Consider the following 15,488-nt stretch of genomic DNA (forward strand, 5'->3'; position numbering starts at 1 on the left):
CTTAGAAATCACAGCACTGCAAAAACATCCCCTTCCTGGTTCTATCTTTGCATGTTATAGAAGAAAACACTATGCTCCAGTAAAGCCCAAGGTCACCGAGGATGACCCAACTAGTGAGCAAGAAACTATAAGACTCATCAGCCGAAGTCTGCTGGCATTATAAGAGAGTGGAACAAAAATAAACACAGAAAGAACTGGCTTATCTCATGTTTATTTACCTGGTTAGAAATCAGCAAGAGAACAGAGAAAGAATAAACAAGCAAACAAAAACCTGAGAGCATAACACAGCTAGCCCAAAGTTCCAAGGTCAGACCCTTTACTCAGAGTCGAAGTCCACAGGCTCCTGGGAGCTTGGATCTTTAGAACTCATTCCAGCAAAGAGCCAAACTTGAGTGATCTGCCTACCTGCCAGCTAGTCTAAGCAGATGATGAGGAAGTCTTCATATATGTGGGAAAGTTAGAAAAATCTCCCCACCTTGACCATATCAACAACATGAAACACTAACCCTTACTTATTTCATTCCATTTTCCCATTAGTAACTAAGGAACATAAACAGCAGTTACACACAAGTGTGCATACTCCTGATAATGCCAAGTCTAAATAAAAATTACTTCTCGAATTATAAACAGATCTAGTCAGAACAAAGAAAAACAATAAACAATTTAAATATTTAACAATAAAAGGATTAAATAAATTATACATCCTTAAGAGTATATATTATATGCAGCTCTCAAAACCACTTGTTATTTTATACAGTCAGGATAAATATACAATATTATCTCAGTATTATAGCTTATAATTTTAAGAGCAATAAGACAGGAATGAAATTCACTAACATATTAGTGATGTCTTTTTCTGGGTAGAATTATGTAAGCGACACTCTTTATATTCTTTTCTGTTTTCCAAACTTCCCCTATTGAGCATATACCATTCGACAAGCAGGGGGGAAAAAGCTACATCTCGGAAAATATTCCGAGAAGAAAGAAAAAAGATAATTATAAGTTACTAAGAAAATACAGAAACAACTTAGCAGTATCTTCACTACCTTATAAAATCTTACCTTAACTTTCTTTTTCCAGGTAGATTTTTGCTTCTCCTCCTCTTCCTCAATTAATTTAAGTGCCAGTTCTTTGTTAACTTTTGGCAGTTTCTAGCAGAAGAAAAAAAAGGTGTACTAAGTACCTAGATTTTAGCTTTAAAAGTTAATAGTTCTATAAGGAGTACAGTTTCACAAACAAGAGATTTCTTTCTTTCTCTTTCTTATTTATCTATTTTTAAAGTAGGTTCCACTCCCAGCGTGGAGCCCAATGTGGGCCCAAACTCACGACCCCGAGATCAGGACTCATGCTAGGATCAAGAGTCAGATGCATAATTGACTGAGTCACCCAGGCGCCCTCTGATTCTTACTTTTAAAATTTCACAATCCCCAGAGTAGGAAATAACGTGGACACATGCGATGTTATCAGGCGGGCACAAGGAGACACAAAGTTCAGCCAGGAATACCTGCCCTCACCTGGCCTCTCCCTGGTGCATGGAGAAACATGCACCTGCTTAGGGGGCGGTTTGGCTGGAGGCAGTGTCACAGGGGCCACGCCCCTCACTGGGGGCTGGAAACCAGCAGGCCTGCTATGGCAGCCCCTGGCTGGGGCTTAGGGAACCCTTGAGATGTTACTAATAATGCTACGTGCACTCTGCTGCTCTTGAAATAGCACATTTCTAAGAGGAATTCTCAGTGGGTGTCTTGACGACTCTCAGGATCAAGTTGTGAGTTCTTTTTTGTCCTTTTCCACCTTAGGGTTTCTGTTCCATTGTAGAATACAACTCTGACAAGTAATGCAAAGAATGGGACACGAGTACCCCACAGCCCAGTATCCCCCTTGCCAACACACACACATTCAGCACTCCTAGAAAACAATCTACAAAGAGGGTACTGAGTGTTGCATATATATGTATATTTATGTGCACATGTATGTACTTATGTACATGTGTATTTATTTATTGCCAACATTTAGTTAGAAATGAGTGTGTCACCTTGTGGTGAATGTAACCAAGGAGGGCTGCCAGAAAGATCGGGATGCAGAGGGGACCTGGCTTCCCTGTCGGCCTGCTGTTGGGCTGACACAAGTCAGCAGCTCTTCACTCTGGCAGCAAGCAGGTGGTTCCAGCAGCGTGGGGTTTCAGTGTGCCGTCTTCTGACACTCCCAGGAGCAGACTTGCTCTAACCCCAGGATGCCAGCACAGGCTGCAGCCTCCTCAGAGGCTGGGTCCCAGCAGTGGCCATAGCCCAGCTCCACCAGGGCTGCCTCCTCCCCACTGCCCAGCCCTGAGGCACTAGCTGCTTCCTACAGCCTCGTCTCTTATAGCTGTCCTTATGTTTTTCGCCTTAGTTCTCTAACACTTGGCTAACAATCCCTTACATTAAATTATCTTCTAGAACTAGGTGATCTGATTCCTATCTGGATCCTGACATAGTCTAATGACCATGATCCAAGTCCAGATGGCCTCAGATACTGCCAAATGTCAGAAAGAAATGGGGATTATCGAAGCCTCAACACTCCAAACACTGAAAACCTGTGTGAAAATTCCATCACATTTTCTTAGAAGGGCTGATAATGTCAGTCCCTCTGATATTATTTCCCAATATCGTTACCATAGAATCCATAATGTCCAAGCTGTAAAGAGTATCTGCCCTCATGACCAATAAAATATACCAAACTATTAGGAAAAGATGTAAACTAAAAATGGGAAAACAAAGAAATAGATGGCTGGTTTCTCTGGAGTAACATACAAAATGAAAATGTAGTACTTTTCTGGTCAACTCTGTAGTGAGCACAACATCTACCTTTAATTGGACTCTCTGTGCGCGGGTTTCTTCTATCTTCTGGCGGATCTTATCTTTCCTGTATTCTTCATAAGCAAATGGATTTACCATCAATTTCACCTTTCAAAGAGGAAAAACAAGTTAAAAAATAAAGGCATATTTAATAGCATGTTTCATCTACACCATGACTATTCTGCTAAAGGACAGAAGTATCTTACAAATCATAAATATGTTCTACAAAATCCAAGTAAATAGAGAAGAAATGGCTCATTAATCACCTAAAATAAGTGTAGTCTTCTACTTACCTTGTGATAGAGTCTTATGTCCATGAAAAATCCATGCATATATGCCCGGAGAAAAGGTGACCCGATGAGATGTGTGAGCCCTGGAGGAAGTTAATCAAAAGAGGGAAGTAAATCATAATCCTTATGAAATCTTGATTAAAATTAAACAGTTTTTCTTGCATTATACTAAGATTTCACTTCTGATTTGACTGTAAGATTTCACTTTGGAGTAAAACTCCAAGGACTGGAACCACTAATCTTCACAAACCATGGAGAAAAATTAATTCACCTTAAGCAGTGTCACCCTTGTTTTTTTTTTTTAAGGAATGGGAATTTTTTTTTTTTTTTAAGATTTTTATTTATTTATTCATGAGAGACACACAGAGAGAGAGAAAGAGAGAGGCAGAGACACAGGCAGAGGGAGAAGCAGGTTCCATGCAGGGAGCCTGATGTGGGACTCAACCCCGGGTCTCCAGGATCAGGCCCTGGGCTGAAGGCGGTGCTAAACCGCTGAGCCACCCAGGCTGCCCACCCTTGTTTATTTTAAAGGTCTTATTAAGCATAAAAATGATGAAAAAGTCTTAATGAACTATGAAAGACTGGCAAAGAAGATTTCTTTATACTATTGTTTATCAGATTTTTAGATTCTGTGCACCAGTTTAATTTAAAAAATATTGGCATCAACAGTGATTTGCCAACTTTGTACCACCGGGTAGTGGTGGCAGGGAGTCGGGGGCATAATCTCCCATAATTTCCAGACCAAAGTATCCTATCACTGTAAGGTAGGAAGGGCATGCTCTTTCCCATTATTATTCTTGTTTTATAGATGAGAAAACCAAGGCTTAAGGAGGTTAAGTAACTGGCCAAGTCATGCAGATGTTAAGCAGAGACATGGGACGCATACCAGTCTCCCTCTAATGCCCATAGTGCTAGCCACTGCATGCTCCATCCAGCATTCCAGCACAAGAAATACTCCACGAAACATGCTTTGGGAAACACTATACTTTGTAACTGCCTTCTTCACCCAAGATGAACATAGTAAAAGAGATTAAACAAGTGCCCCAATGAACTAAACATAGTATTTTTTAAAACTCTGCAATAGCAGTGACTTTTCCCCTCCAATTTAAGAATGGTGAGTGTGACACAGCATAGTATAAAAGTCACACTCGAGATATTCAGGAAGTCATGTCAGTAGGAAGATCCCACCTGACCATATTTCAAATCAGCATTTTTAAAAGGCTGACTACATGTCTTTTCTCTTTAAACATTAAAATGTAAAGAGCTGTTTTGGCGGAACTGGTGGAAAATTAATTGTGCTATGAAACAGAATTGTGTCATAAATACACTGAGAGGCTCTTAAACTTTATTTTCTTTCAACACTGAACTGTTGCTGTACATCTATCTGTGCCACAGACAACTAAGCTGCGTCGACTCCTGGAGAAGGGGTCCTTGGGCTTTGCCCACTGTCCAACATTTCCTGTGCTGCAGCCGTTCTCAAACAACAGAACTAGATCAGCAAAATCTCCTCTCCTTATCCATCTTCTCCCAGGTGCCGAAGTAGTACCCATCACCTGAGACACACGCTCTCTTCCGCCCGGTCAGCAAGGCTAGGTGAAGCACAGGCATTCTAGGTGTAAACCCCAACCCCTGTGTCCATGACGACTGAAGTCTTTGGTAAGTTAGTTTCACTTTTAGGGCCTCAGTTTCCTTATCTATAAAATGGCATCATAACCATATCCACTCCATGGAGTGGTGAGGTTTAAGAGTTGTATGTAAACATTCAGAATATTACGTGGCACATGATAAGCCCCACAAGTGTTGGCTATTGGTAAAAGGCATTGCTTGGTCTTTAAGGTTCTACATAACTGAGGATTCGATCAAGTTTCTAAGTTTTAGATGGGGTCTTCTATAAGCAAACGTAAAAGGGAGCCAAAAATCATTTATGTGTAGTTTCTGAGATATCTTCAAAACCTTATACTCAAATAGTACTTGAAAAAAGTCGCTGCTTTCTTGCAAAAAAATCAGCGATTTTTTTCTATACATAGCTAATAGGCTAAAGAAAATTATTCCTCACTTAGGATACAAAAAAGCTTCAGTAGGTTGGATTTATCTGAACCTTTCTCTAAGCAGAGATTACAAACCTGGCAAAATAAATAGTATGTTTAATATCTCATCTGGCAGAGAGAGAAGATTTGGAAAATCAGAAAAATGTGACTCTAGCTAATGTTCAAAATTCACCCTCCCCCACAAAAAATTTAAAAAATTTAAAAAATTTTTATCATAATTTTTTTACCTAAATTTTCAAGGTCTTTCTTGGTGACAAATTTGTAATCATCGTAGACTGTGCTTTCCGGATTCTCTTCTAATTCTTCTGTCAAGTTGTCTAGGAAGGAACACCACCTGGGAGCAGGACCCAAAACCTACCGTGTTGATCAACAGGTTAGATATGTACATTCTCACCACCTCAACTAAGAGTAATTTTACCACCAGATTTTCTTACAATAACTTAAAAATCCTTGTTTCTATCAGAAGTATTGAAAAATAACTATAATATGCATAACCAACATGTGTATAATGGAAGAGAATAAAGTAGGAAAAATTTAGGCTTGTAAGGGAAAAATATCAGTCTAGAATACAAAGATATTAATGAATGCTCTTATATTAGCGCTACCAAAATACAAATAAATCAGGTACTTAAAAATAACATCCATCATTTTATCTATCACTTCTTTCATTCAAAAGAGTACTAAAATCTACAAAAACATATTTGGCATAAAATATATTTTTTTTAAGATTGCTGTTCATGACAAATGAAGTCTAAAATGAGAATTATCTCCTTTTTTAGGGGTTTTCAACTAATTATTTGATAATTATATTTGTTTCTGTGTGGTCCACTTCATTTAATTCATTAAAAATTAAATTCTGTATATAGACTCCTTTAGACTTAACCTAAAATGGGTCACTCACCCATTGTTAGTCCCAACAATAGGCTGAGGAATAAAAGTTGAACAGAATTTATAGCTAACTAAGAAAATATTAAGTTCATAAAACTCAATGGCTGCTTTTTACTTTTTTGCTATTGATACAAATCTCTCCCAGCACAATGCCTCATCCACTGGGGTCAAAGCTTACCCCAAAGGAAGCAATGCTGCTCAGCGGGAAGGCCATGTTGCTGAAAGCCTCACTGAACTGGAGGTTTCCGAAGGACCAACCCTGGGCTCTGACAAAATGGAACTTCCCATGACTACTTCCCTGTGTACTGTGATAGTAATCAATTAAACGTGAGGAAAACAAAAATCATAATGGAAATTATTAAATCTAGCTTAAATTTTTTAGAGAAGGGAAGGGGGGGAGGAAGAGAATTATAACAAAGAAAAACAGTGCCTAATACCATCTCCAATCAAAAAACTATAAATGTTCGACATGGCCATACTAATGTAGTATTAATTATTGTGCCTGATTAGAAAGGGTGATCCCCCAGACCCCAAAGGGTATGGCACTCTTGAACATGAAAAACAGTGCTTAATGAGCATAAAAGGAACCCTAACAAGAAGTTTCATACTAGCATGACTTATAGAATTTTTTAAAGTAAATGTTTTGATGTACTAAGTGGTTTGACTCTAACTAAAAGACAAACCTTCAAGAAATGCAAGGCATTAAAGATTCAATGTAGAACACTTTTTAAAGAAATTGCTATGTTTTTAAGCAATTTTAGGACAGTGGCTGGATGTCACAAACACTAATAAGTCTACTACACAGGAAGCACTACACTAAACCAAAGTCACTGCCCATGATCTCTCTGAAGGAGTTTAAAATATAGCTGGAAGAGAATATTGAGTGGAGCACATGTGCACACCCAACGAATCATGTAAAGCAACAAACAGATGCCCTGAGTCTCTAGGGAAGACAGGTGAGAGCTGGAACAAATGGCAGGAACATCGAAAAGCACGTCTGGAGGGTATTTGGGTTGGAGTGAACTCATGAGCAAGCAGGGAAAAAATCACAGGGTCCCTTCTGAGAGTGACAGCTCGGGCAGTCACAGGGTATCTGCTTCTCATCCATCACAGGGCAAACGCAAAGCTCTGCCATACACTGAAGTAGTGCTAAGACGGCAGCTTCCTCCTCTTTCAGACAAAAAGTAAGTACACTATGGTCACTTTTCTAGAATATAATATCCAAAATACTGTCCTCATGGGAGGGCAGGAACTTCCTCTGTTCTAAATGCTGAATCTCCAGTATCTAGAACACTGCCTGCCAAGTAGCATGTTTTCAATACTATTTCACAAATACCTTGATTGGTACATAATGTATGGATGCATTCGTGAATTCCACATAGCACAAAGTACCAAGACTTTAAAGGGTCCTACTTGGCAAAAGTATTTTTCTACATTGTTTAATTTTCCTTATTCAGATAAAAACACTCAAGTATCTCACCATAAAACTACTGGATATAAAGAACATTTGGTCAGACCATTTTTGCCTTGCAGGCGAGGGGGCAATGGTGACCAAAAGACCTCATAATAAGACAGTTTCATTTTTAAAAACCTTCCATCAGTGATAAGTCACTGGCTTCCAAGACAAGATTATATTGTGTTTACTGACTTTTCTTGGGGGTGAAGGGCAGGAGTATCAAAATATCAGGCCAGATCTGAACTGACTTTCACAAAAGTCCTTTTTTATAATGTTCCACAACACTCATCTTGATTAGTTAACTGGATTCTAGTGGTATTGTTTTAAACTGCCTCTCAGGGGACAGGTCTGGTTACGGTAAATAAACTCTGCAATCAAACTCATGGCCATTAAATTTTACAGGAGGAAATATTTCCATCAAAAACAAAATTAAATCTAGTGGGTTGATTTTATTAATCACATTTCCCTAGTTCCTCTTCAGGAAAAAAAAAAGAAACAACAGAACAACCATAACAAAGTTGAAATTACTGATTTAACTGGCATTAAACTGCAGGTTTTATCTACATTCCAGATTTCCCCAAAGGCCTAGCATTAGGTTGCAAAAGCAGTGGTCAGCTTAACCAATAAGGAGGGCACAGCCCCTCACACAGCTCTCTGAGGTAACTATAATGACCACAATATTAATTAATGTATAAAAAGTTCTTGTCCTCACTCATAAAATATGTTAAACCTTCAATTAATCCTAAAAATATGTTAATTTACTTCCTAAATTTCAGGCTTTACAACTTGAAGGAAACATCCTTTCTAACTACTGGTGTACTATAACTAGTCTATCAAAAGCTTCTAGGTTTTCTGTATTGTCATCACATTGCTTATTCTGTATTTCAGCCACAACTGCTTATTGCTCCTTTATCTACATTTTTATTTACCTTAAGGTTTTGTTTGTTTCAGAAAATTAGTGGAGACTGTTCTATTTTAAACTTCTATTACCTATTCATGAACTACTTTTAATTTATAAGAATTTCCTAAAGTCAGTCAGCACAGCAGTGAATTGGAAACGGATTCAACCAACTGCTAATGAAGGGATACTGTGGGCCTCTTGGCAACTTTAATGACCACCATACCAACCAATCTGGGTGGAAATACATGGTTCTACCACATGGGAAAGAACCTTTATCAACATTCCCAGGAACGCCTCAACAACAATGCAGCCAAATATTTGCTTGCTCTAATTCATCTGAGCAGAACTGGTTTTAAAATACATGAAAAATACATAGTATGTGCCCGTGATCTTCTGCCTTTATGGTTATAAACTGCCTTTAAGATGTTACTTATATAGGTTTAATTTTAAAACCCAAAGTTCTGGGACGCATGGGTGGCTGAGTGGTTGAGCGTCTGCCTTTGGCTCAGGTTGTGACCCCAGGGTCCTGGGATGGAGTCCTGCATCAGGCTCCCTGGAAGGAGCCTGCTTCTCCCTCTGCCTATGTCTCTGCGTGTCTATCATAAATAAAATGAGTCAAGTCTTTAAAAAAGCAAAAACAAGTTGTAAAAAATAAAACCCAAAGTTCTTATATATTCAGGTAGTGGACAGAAATGACAGAGTGGGGAGAAAAGAGGATGAATATTAAAATCCTTTTGGAGTCCACAGAAGAGGGTGGCCCTCCCACTACTCTACTTTTAAAACATCACTGTGCTGCAGCCTGAGCTGGGCTGGGGTAGAAATAAAGAATGAGGATTTACTAAAGGGATGGTTTTAACAAATCAAGTACAATTAAAATAACAACGAAGTATTATTCATATTATTAGAAACAAAGAACCAAACTACTATGTCAGTATAAATCTCATCATTTCTTTCATTTACTCATAATGCTACTGAACACAATCAAATAATCTCATTATCTTCCTATCAATGATAAGAAAATAACTGATAACATAGAACAGCAATTAAATTTTATATTATCCTTCTTGAGTTTTTATTTAAATTCCACTTAGTTGGGGACCCCTGGGTGGCTCAGTGGTTGAGAGTCTGCCTTTGGCTCAGGGCATGATCCCAGTGTCCTGGGATCAAGTCCCACATCAGGCTTCCTGCATGGAGCCTGCTTCTCCCTCTGCTTATGTCCCTGCTTCTCTGTGTGTGTGTATCTCATATGAATAAATAAATAAAATCTTAAATAAATAAATAAATAAATTCCACTTAGTTAACATACAGTGTAATATCAATTTCAGGTGTACAATATAGTGATTTAACACTTCCATACATCATCTGGTGTTCATTACAAGCACTCTCCTTCATCCCCATCACCTATCTAGCCCACCCCACCTCAACTGTAACCATCAGTTTGTTCTCTGTAGTTAAGAGTTGGTTTCTTTGGTTTGCCTCTTCCCCCGACTCCCCTGTTTTGTGTCTTAAATTCCACATATGAGTGAAATCATATGGTCTTTTTCTGACTGACATTTTGTTTTGCATAATACAGTCTAGCTCATTTACATCACTGCAAATGGCAAGATTTCATTCTTTTTTGATAGCGGAGTAATAATAATGGCATTATATATATATATACATATATATATATATATATGTTATTTTATATATATACACACACACACACCCCTTACCTTCTTTACCCATTCATCAGTCAACAGACACTTGGGCTCTTTCCATAATTGGCTATTGTTGATAATGCTGCTATAAATATCGAGGTACACATGTCCCTTTCAAATCACTATTTTTGTATCCTTTGGGTAAATACCTAGTAGTGCAATTGCTGGATCCCACGGTAGCTCTATTTTTAACATTCTAAGGACCCTCCATACTGTTCTCCACAGTGGCTGCACCCAGTTTGCATTCCCACCAACAGTGTAAGAGGATTGTCCTTTCTTCACATCCTTGCCAACACCTGTTGTTTCCTGTGCTGTTAATTTTAGCCATTCTGACAGGTGTGAGGTACTATCTCATTGTAGTTTTGATTTGTATTTCCCTACAATTATTATCTTGAATTTTTAATAACTTAAAAAACTTAAGCAACTAAGAAAATTCTTTGTTATTCCGTTTGGTAGAACTCTATCAACAGGGATGCCTGGATGGCTCAGCGGTCAAGCGCCTGCCTTCCTCAGGTGTGATCCTGGAGTCCCGGGATAGAGTCCTGCATTGAGCTCCCTGCATGGAGCCTGCTTCTCCCTCTGCCTGTGGCTCTGCCTTTCTCTCTCTGTCTCTCTTGAATAAATAAAATCTTTAAAAAAAAATTATCAACAGACAATAAATAACAACTAAAATGGGCAGGTTTTCCATCTCAATGAAGCAAGTCAAGTCAGGTTTTCCCACCAATGAATTATTTTAAAAACTTCAAGGCTTTTTCGATTTCATTGCAGATCAGAGGTAGTTATACTGTAAACATCACTGACTACTATTATGATTATTAATTTTTCTCACTGTGTAGCCTTTATCTCTAGTGGCTGAATGGGATTTTGCCAAGTAAGACCAACTGTTCAATACATACACCCTGAGGCAAATTTCCTTTCGGACTTTTCCTCCATTATTGGTTGAGAGGCACCACGAGCCCCAGCATGTACTTTCAAATTCTGACAGCTGGGGCTTAATAATCACCGATCACAAGCCTGAAACCAGAGAGGCAGCTGGGTGAGCCGAGGGTGAGCCGAGGGAGTGGCCACGCACTTAGGCGTGTAATTGCATCTGCAACACGATGAGCTGCCTAACTGCACACCCAAGTTCACATGCATTTGCTTGAGTAATTGTGAGTCATTTAAAGGTACTCTTAGCACTTTGTTCTCTCATTCCTAAATATCAGATTAAGCAAAAAGAGCAATTTAATTTCAACATTTTCAAAAGTATATTTCAAAAGAGAGAAATTGTCAGCCATGATTTCAATTTCGATTTGGTTTTTGAAGCTGTTTAGAAACTGAAATAAGAAAAGAAGTCTAAGCGAAAAAAGTGCTCATGCTACTGTCTCACTATTAGCCAATCAAATCAGTGGTCAATGTATGCAAGGCTCTGTGCACAGATAAGCAGAAGATAGAATGCCTGTACTCAAGGGCTGGGGAAGACAGGACACCCCAAGCAAACATCTAAATACAAAATTAAAACTGATAATAACAACATCAGAGATTTCAGTTAATAACAGCACATTGACTATATGTTTTCATCTCTCTCTCCCAAACCTACTCAAAATTCAGTCCATCAATATAAAAAGGTATTAACTTTCAAGGACAAAAAGAACAAAAGAAGAAAATGCAGCAGTTGAGGAATTTAGCATGGTGAACCTAACAGAAAAAGAAGAGCAGATTCTTCCCTGGAGCCCTTGAGACCCAGGACTTCCAGGCTCCATTCATCTGGGGTACCAAGCCTGACGGAGGGGAGGTGATGGAGATGATGAAAGCCTAAGTTCTCACCACCCAGGAGGAGACCAGAGGATAATTCTTCGGAGAAAGTGAATAGGACAGGAGAGAGGATGCCAGCACAAGAGATTTGCACTGTGAGGCTGAAATTAGCACAATGAATGCCAATCTGTGTGTCCAGCAGCAGGTACCGCACTGACCCCCGCCCCCGCCCCCGCCCCCGGCTCCTTTTCTCATCTTCCAAAAACTACAGATGTGTTGCTGTGTTTCCACTCTTGCTATCCTAACCCCCCTCCCCGTGTTCCCATAATGAACTGAGGGTTCTTCTCTGCAGGAAATGAAAGATCCCCCAAAGGGCAAATGCTGGTCTCTGGGAATCCCCCAACAGTCATGAGCTGAACAGTCAGCATGAAAACTACCATGGACTAGACCACCGTGTATAAAGAACTTTCACCTGGCACCTTAGTGCCTCATTCTTAAATAAGAATAGATTGCTAAAGATCACCATTCATTTATCCAACAAATAGTTCCTGTCAGACATAGATACAGCAGAGAATAAAACAAGAATCTCTGCTTTTAAAAGGCTTCCATTCCAGAAAGGAAAACAATAAAGGAAAGACAGAATTTATAAAGTCTTACAACACAACAATAAAAATGTTAAGTACTCTAATTTAAAACTTGGCAAAGGATTTGAATAATTTCTCCAAAGATATAAAAACAGCCAACAAGCATATGAGAAGATGTTCCACATCATCAGTCACCAGGAAATGCTAATCTAACCCAAAATAAGGTTAACACACCACACTTACTTGAATAGCTATACTCAGGAAAATGGAAAGCAACAAAGAATGCTGAGAATCTGAAGAAACTGGAAACCCCATATATTGCTGGTGGGAATGTAAAATGGGGCAGCCACTGTGGGAAACAGTTTGGCACTTCTGCATACAGTTAAGCATAGAGTTGTCATATGATCTAGCAATTCTAATCCTAAGTGTGTGTGTGTGTGTGTGTATATATATATATATACCCAAGAGAACTGAAAACACATGTCCATACAAAATGCTTACAGCAGCAATATTCATTTTAAAAGTGAAAGCAACCCCAAAGTACATCAACTGATGAATGAATTAACAAGATGTGGTATAACCATACAAGGGAATGTCACTCAGCAACAGAAAGGAATGAAGTACTGATTCATAACACAACATGGATAAACCTTGAAAACTTTTAAGTGAAAGAAGCCAAACACAGAAGGTCACATATTAAACAACTCCATTTTTGTGAAATGTTCAGAATAGGCAAGCAAATTCAGAGAAACAGAAGTAGACTAGTGGCTGCCAAGGGATGAGGATGGGGGAAAGAGAGGTTGGGGAATACTGGTATGGGGCTTCCTTTGGGTTTGATAAAACATAGTGATGCTTACTTACACAAAATTCTGAATATGCTAAAAACTACTGAATCGTGTACTCTAAAAGGGTTATAACTTTACAGCTTCTGAATTATATCTTGAAAAAGCTGTTATTTAAAAAAAATCTAATGAGGGATCACACATTGCACTAGGTTATAATGCCTCTCTAGTTTCCTTTAATCTAAAAGAGTTCCTCTACCTCTAAGGATGTTTACACTCTGAGTTCAGGCCAGCTGATATGTAGAGGTCTCAACACCTTTACAGTCTGTTTCTCAGAATTAGATTCATTTAAACATTTCTAACAAGAATACACAGGTAATGTGTGCCAAAACAATTTTTTTTTAAGAGAAGGAGAGAGGGTGTGTGGGGAGGGACAGAGGGAGAGAAAGAATCTCAAGTAGGCCCCACACCCAGGATGGAACCCAAAGTGCTCGATCTCACGACCCTGAGAGCATGAACTGAACCGAAATCGAGGGTCAGATGCTTAATCAGCTAAGCCAACCACGTACCCCCCAAACAACTCTTAATCCTATTTCTACAACAAGATTTGACTTCACATGATTCATATTTGTAATGTCACGTGCTTACAGAATTTATTTTCATGTATTTTTACACTTCCCTTTCTTTGTTTTTTGGATTTGGGATAGAAAATGAGTTTCCAGGAAAGGGGGCCCAATAAGAGTTTGTCTGAGTACCATATCCCGGGAGCCAGAAGGAGAGGCCAGAAAAATACATGGAATACTTGTTAGACTCCCTTGCCCTCCTTCCCCACCATACAGACAGAAAAAAAACTAGAGAGATGAGCAAAACTGAAGACAGGGACACACACTTCACCTCTTTTCACAAGGAACTGGTATCGTGAAATTACCCTTTGGCAAACTTAGGCGAAAAGATCGTGCCAGCAGATAGAGACTCTCCTGTCTCCTGATCTTATCAAATGAAAAGATATACAAAAGCATTCCACTCCTCTTCTTTCCTAAACTTTTAACATTTATTTGAGGTGCTGGAATGTCAAGAAAGCTTCTGGGACACCAAAGCCATGATTTTTTGAAACCCAGACACATGTATCCCCTGGAGCTGTACTGACTTTGAGCTTAGTATCATTCAGAACATTTAAGCTTACTGAAAACCAAATATTTCTGCTAAATTTGAGAACAGAATTACATTCAAATGAACCGCCGCAATTTAAGAGAGCAAAAATTTTATTCGAACATGTAAAACTCCTTCATAAAGCAAATCTCTTCAATTTCTCACTTAAGCATTCAAAACTACATTACATTTAATCTGAGCAATTCTAATTTAGGGTAGAATGAATAGCTTTCTTTCTGCTTTTTCATGAAATGACAAACAATGCCCTAAATTCTCAAGAGAAAGGAAAGAATATCTTAATATGGTCCCTGACTTCTTCAAAGTCCACTGCTAGTTAAATAGGAACACCTGGGGTGCCTGGGTGACTCAGTAGGCTGAACATCTGCCTTCTACTCAGGTCATGATCCTGGGGTCCTGGGATTGAGCACTACATTTGGGCTCCCCGCTCAGCAGGGAATCTGCTTCTCTCTCTCACTCTTGCTCTCTCTCAAATAAATAAAATCTTTAAAAATAAATAAATAGGAGAACCTGTTTCTTCTAGGGCCCCCCGCTGCTTCTGTCCTGGACAGCCTGGCCTTGCACCCATGTCACCATTTTATGTTTACTATCATGCTACACTTGAAATCCTCAGTCAGTTTTCTGGAGCTCACGTCCAGAGCGTGCAGCGACAATGAGTGCAAACAGTATCAATGTACTGCACTTCCAGCCTCTTCCTCTCCCAATTTCCTAACCATGCTAAAAATGCTCAACCTTGATGGCTATGTCTGCACGCACATGCACACGCACATGCCCCATGGGTGCTGAAGGCATGAGGCCAATTTTATCATATGAGAATGTATTTATCTTTTGGATCACACACCTGGTAATGAGCACTCTCCCAGATCTTGTTTTGTCACTTGATTCCTGCCAAGGGTTACACAGATGGTTGTCGTGTGTTATCCTGGTTACCACATCAGTAGTTTCCTGGTTCCATCCCACTTCCTTGCAGGCAAAAGTATTTTTAATTTTTTAGCATATTCTTATTCTTTCCAATTCTTAATCTGAAGTCTACATAAAAACTAATAGTATATTAATATTTTAAAATAGCCATGGATGGAAACTTGGCAGAAACAAAGGAAGAGT

The 15,488-nt window shown here is 39.0% G+C and overlaps 1 protein-coding gene and 1 long non-coding RNA gene across 10 annotated transcripts in view; one reads left to right on the top strand and one right to left on the bottom strand.

The window, feature by feature from the left end:
- NOL10 (nucleolar protein 10) overlaps positions 1-15,488 on the bottom strand; it is an 83,509-nt gene that overhangs the window by 20,046 nt on the left and 47,975 nt on the right. The window contains exons 14-17 of the mRNA XM_025454670.3: positions 5,400-5,526; positions 3,128-3,207; positions 2,844-2,942; positions 1,062-1,151 (exon numbers count right to left, since the gene is read on the bottom strand). Coding sequence (XP_025310455.1) covers positions 1,062-1,151; positions 2,844-2,942; positions 3,128-3,207; positions 5,400-5,526 — 396 coding nt within the window. The remainder of the gene's footprint in view (positions 1-1,061; positions 1,152-2,843; positions 2,943-3,127; positions 3,208-5,399; positions 5,527-15,488) is intronic.
- Positions 1-15,488, top strand: part of LOC112664837 (uncharacterized) — a 33,633-nt gene that overhangs the window by 8,179 nt on the left and 9,966 nt on the right. For 4 of the 9 annotated variants that reach the window (XR_007403182.1, XR_007403184.1, XR_004806141.2 and 1 more), the window contains exons 3-6: positions 5,413-5,545; positions 7,174-7,244; positions 11,103-11,268; positions 11,708-12,056. This is a non-coding gene — a long non-coding RNA (uncharacterized LOC112664837). Of the gene's footprint in view, positions 1-4,655; positions 4,781-5,412; positions 5,546-7,173; positions 7,245-11,102; positions 11,269-11,707; positions 12,057-15,488 lie in introns of all 9 variants that reach the window. The other 5 variants (XR_007403186.1, XR_007403181.1, XR_003140025.3 and 2 more) reach the window with 4 other exon arrangements.

This window comes from Canis lupus, chromosome 17, assembly GCF_003254725.2.
Source record: "Canis lupus dingo isolate Sandy chromosome 17, ASM325472v2, whole genome shotgun sequence".
NCBI classification, from domain to species: Eukaryota; Metazoa; Chordata; class Mammalia; order Carnivora; family Canidae; genus Canis; species Canis lupus.